The 2,652-nt window shown below is 50.2% G+C and overlaps 1 protein-coding gene across 1 annotated transcript; it reads left to right on the top strand.

The window, feature by feature from the left end:
* LOC109421791 (GATOR2 complex protein WDR24) lies at positions 1–2,437 on the top strand (the record flags this gene model as incomplete). The annotated part of the gene is given in 3 exon segments (XM_019696341.3): positions 1–356; positions 417–550; positions 622–2,437. Coding segments are annotated over 3 exon segments (2,236 nt in total), but the record flags the coding sequence as incomplete, so codon positions are not given.
* Positions 2,438–2,652: the final 215 nt, after the last annotated feature.

A 2,652-nucleotide genomic window follows, 5' to 3' on the forward strand; every position in this document is an offset into this window, starting at 1 on the left:
CCAGAACCTTAGCTACTCCTCGAACGACGTTGCGTGGAGTTCACTCGATTCGAACATCTTGGCCACGGCGGCCACCAACGGGGTGGTGTCGGTGTGGGATTTGTCCAAATTCGGACGCCAAAAGCAGCTGCTGGTTTACAACGAACACGAGCGCACGGCTCACTCGGTGGCTTTCCACGGGACGGAATCGAACCTGCTGATATCCGGCTCGCAGGACGGCACCATCAAGTGTTTTGATCTGCGCAGCGATAGGACGGCGATCAACACCTATTTTAGCAACTCGGAAAGCGTCCGGGATGTAAAGTTTAGTCCGCACGCGCCCAATACGTTCGCGGCGGTGTCCGAGAATGGAACAGGTAATTTTCGGTGGACCATTCTTACGTTTCTATTCTTTAGTTATGGTGTATTCTTTCCAGTCCAACTCTGGGATATCCGCAAAAACGATCGCTGCACATCACAGTTCACAGCGCACAGTGGACCAATCTACACATGCGATTGGCATCCACAACAACAGTGGCTGGCCACTGGAAGCAGAGACAAGCAAATTAAGGTTGCACATCCTATATACGCCTCCCTGACAAACGTATTAATCGATTCTATCATTCGACTCTTTTCCCATAGATTTGGAACACCAACCCGAAAAATTCGTCACTGGAAAATCCGAAGAACGTCTCACTAGAATACAGCATTCACACGATTGCCGTGGTGGGTCGAGTCCGTTGGCGTCCGGACAAAATGTACCACATTGCCAGCTGTGCCCTCGTCGTAGACTACAGCATCTACATATGGGACGTCCGGAGGCCATTCATCCCGTATGCCTCGTTCAACGAGCATTCGAATGTCACCACCGGGATCGCCTTCAAGGGCAACGACTCGCACATTTTGCTATCCACTAGCAAGGATTCCACCATATTCAAACACGTGTTCAAGGACGCATCGCGACCGGCCATCAAAGCGAATCCCCAAGGTGCCAGTTTTAACTTCAAGGGAGATCTGCTGTACGCGTACAAAATTAAGCTAGTTGGACCGCCTACGCCACCACCCGTTCAGAAAACAAGCCTGCTTGGGAGCAGACAGAAGACGCCCCCATCGACGGATCAGTTCCATTTGGCCAAGTCCAGTTTGTACCACTTTCTAACGAAGGTCCATTCTCCGAATGCCAAAGATGTTACGAAAACGTCTTTGTTGAAAGATTTTCACGCTCTCAAGGGTTGCGCTAAGGAATATATCCTTACCGGAGGTTCTTTAGCGGAAATTTGCGCACACAATGCGTCCGTTGCTAAAAAGTACGGAAAGACGAACGTCAGCTTCCTGTGGAATTTCATCAGCCAACTCTACGCTTATTCCTCGGCGGCAAATCTAAAACTAGAGCAACGGAACTCCAATGCCAGTCAAAGTCAGTCGAACCGCTTGATGGCACAGAATTCGAACCAGTCGAGCTCGGGCCGCCCTGGTGACGATAAAACCGGAAGCAATCCGAATCTGGGAAGTGCAGGCCTAGTGGCAAATCCAACCGACGATTTCCTAGAATTTCTGAATCCCAAGAGCGATCTGACTAGTATGCTCTGCGGAAAAGGCCAACTGCTCTCGGTGGACATCGAGCCCAACTGTTGTGACTTCGTTTTCGGCGAAACGGAGCTCACCTTCGACAACGTCAATTGTATCAAAGGCTTCCGGGATGGTTTCCTGTACACGGGACCCCACGATCTCATCAAGGACTACACTTTCCCATCGTCCAATCTGATAAACGCACACGAGCTACACCATGCCCGACCCAGGAAGGAACTGCACGCGGACAGTGCCCAGGAAAGCTCCCCACCGCCGAATCTGCCTTCCTTCCTGAAGATATCCGACGGAAATCCGGTGAATCCGCCGCTTTGGGAACCGCATCAGGTTCTAGCGGACTGCCTAACGCTGCAAACGGAAATAGGAGATGTCCAAACGGCGACCTGCATACTGATTGCACTCGGTGATCGCCGGCACAGCCTCCAGATCGACGAATCCATCCACGAGAACTGGCTGCTGTCCTACGTGGAGCTCCTGCATCGCCATCAGCTTTGGAACGAGGCGACGCAAATCATCAACCTGAGCTGGATTCGCAGCGTGTCGGATATGAACCAACAGTCCACTACGATGCACACAAACTGTGGAGACTGCGGAAGGCCGCTGTTGAATGCTGTTGGGTGGTACTGTGGCAAGTGTCGATCGGTGCAAAGTTCCAAGTGCAGCGTGTGCAACGGGGTTGTGAGAGGGCTGTACGCGTGGTGTCAGGGTTGTTCCCATGGGGGACATTTGCAGCATCTGAAGCACTGGTTTGCCAATAATCCCAAGTGCCCGAAGTGTGGTCACTTGTGTGAGTACGAGTAAGGTAAGTGAATTGTCAGATTTTATTCGGTATACCAATTTTTGTATAATATTACAACTTTTGTATCGTGCATTTAGAACTGATTTAACCGTTCTTTGTGATGACCATCCTTGGATCACTTCATAAGTTTCCGGCAACAGGGGCAAGTCGGACGTGTTTTATCATAAAAGAGATTTTCAGGTCAAAAATATCTTGATCTTGAGTGTAACTTATTACAATTTCAGGCCTTTAGGAGTTCCTCCGAAGATTCATTCAGGGAATCTTCCAAGGAATCTTTTCGGGATTCT

The sequence above is a fragment of the Aedes albopictus genome, chromosome 3, assembly GCF_035046485.1.
Source record: "Aedes albopictus strain Foshan chromosome 3, AalbF5, whole genome shotgun sequence".
Classification (NCBI taxonomy): domain Eukaryota; kingdom Metazoa; phylum Arthropoda; class Insecta; order Diptera; family Culicidae; genus Aedes; species Aedes albopictus.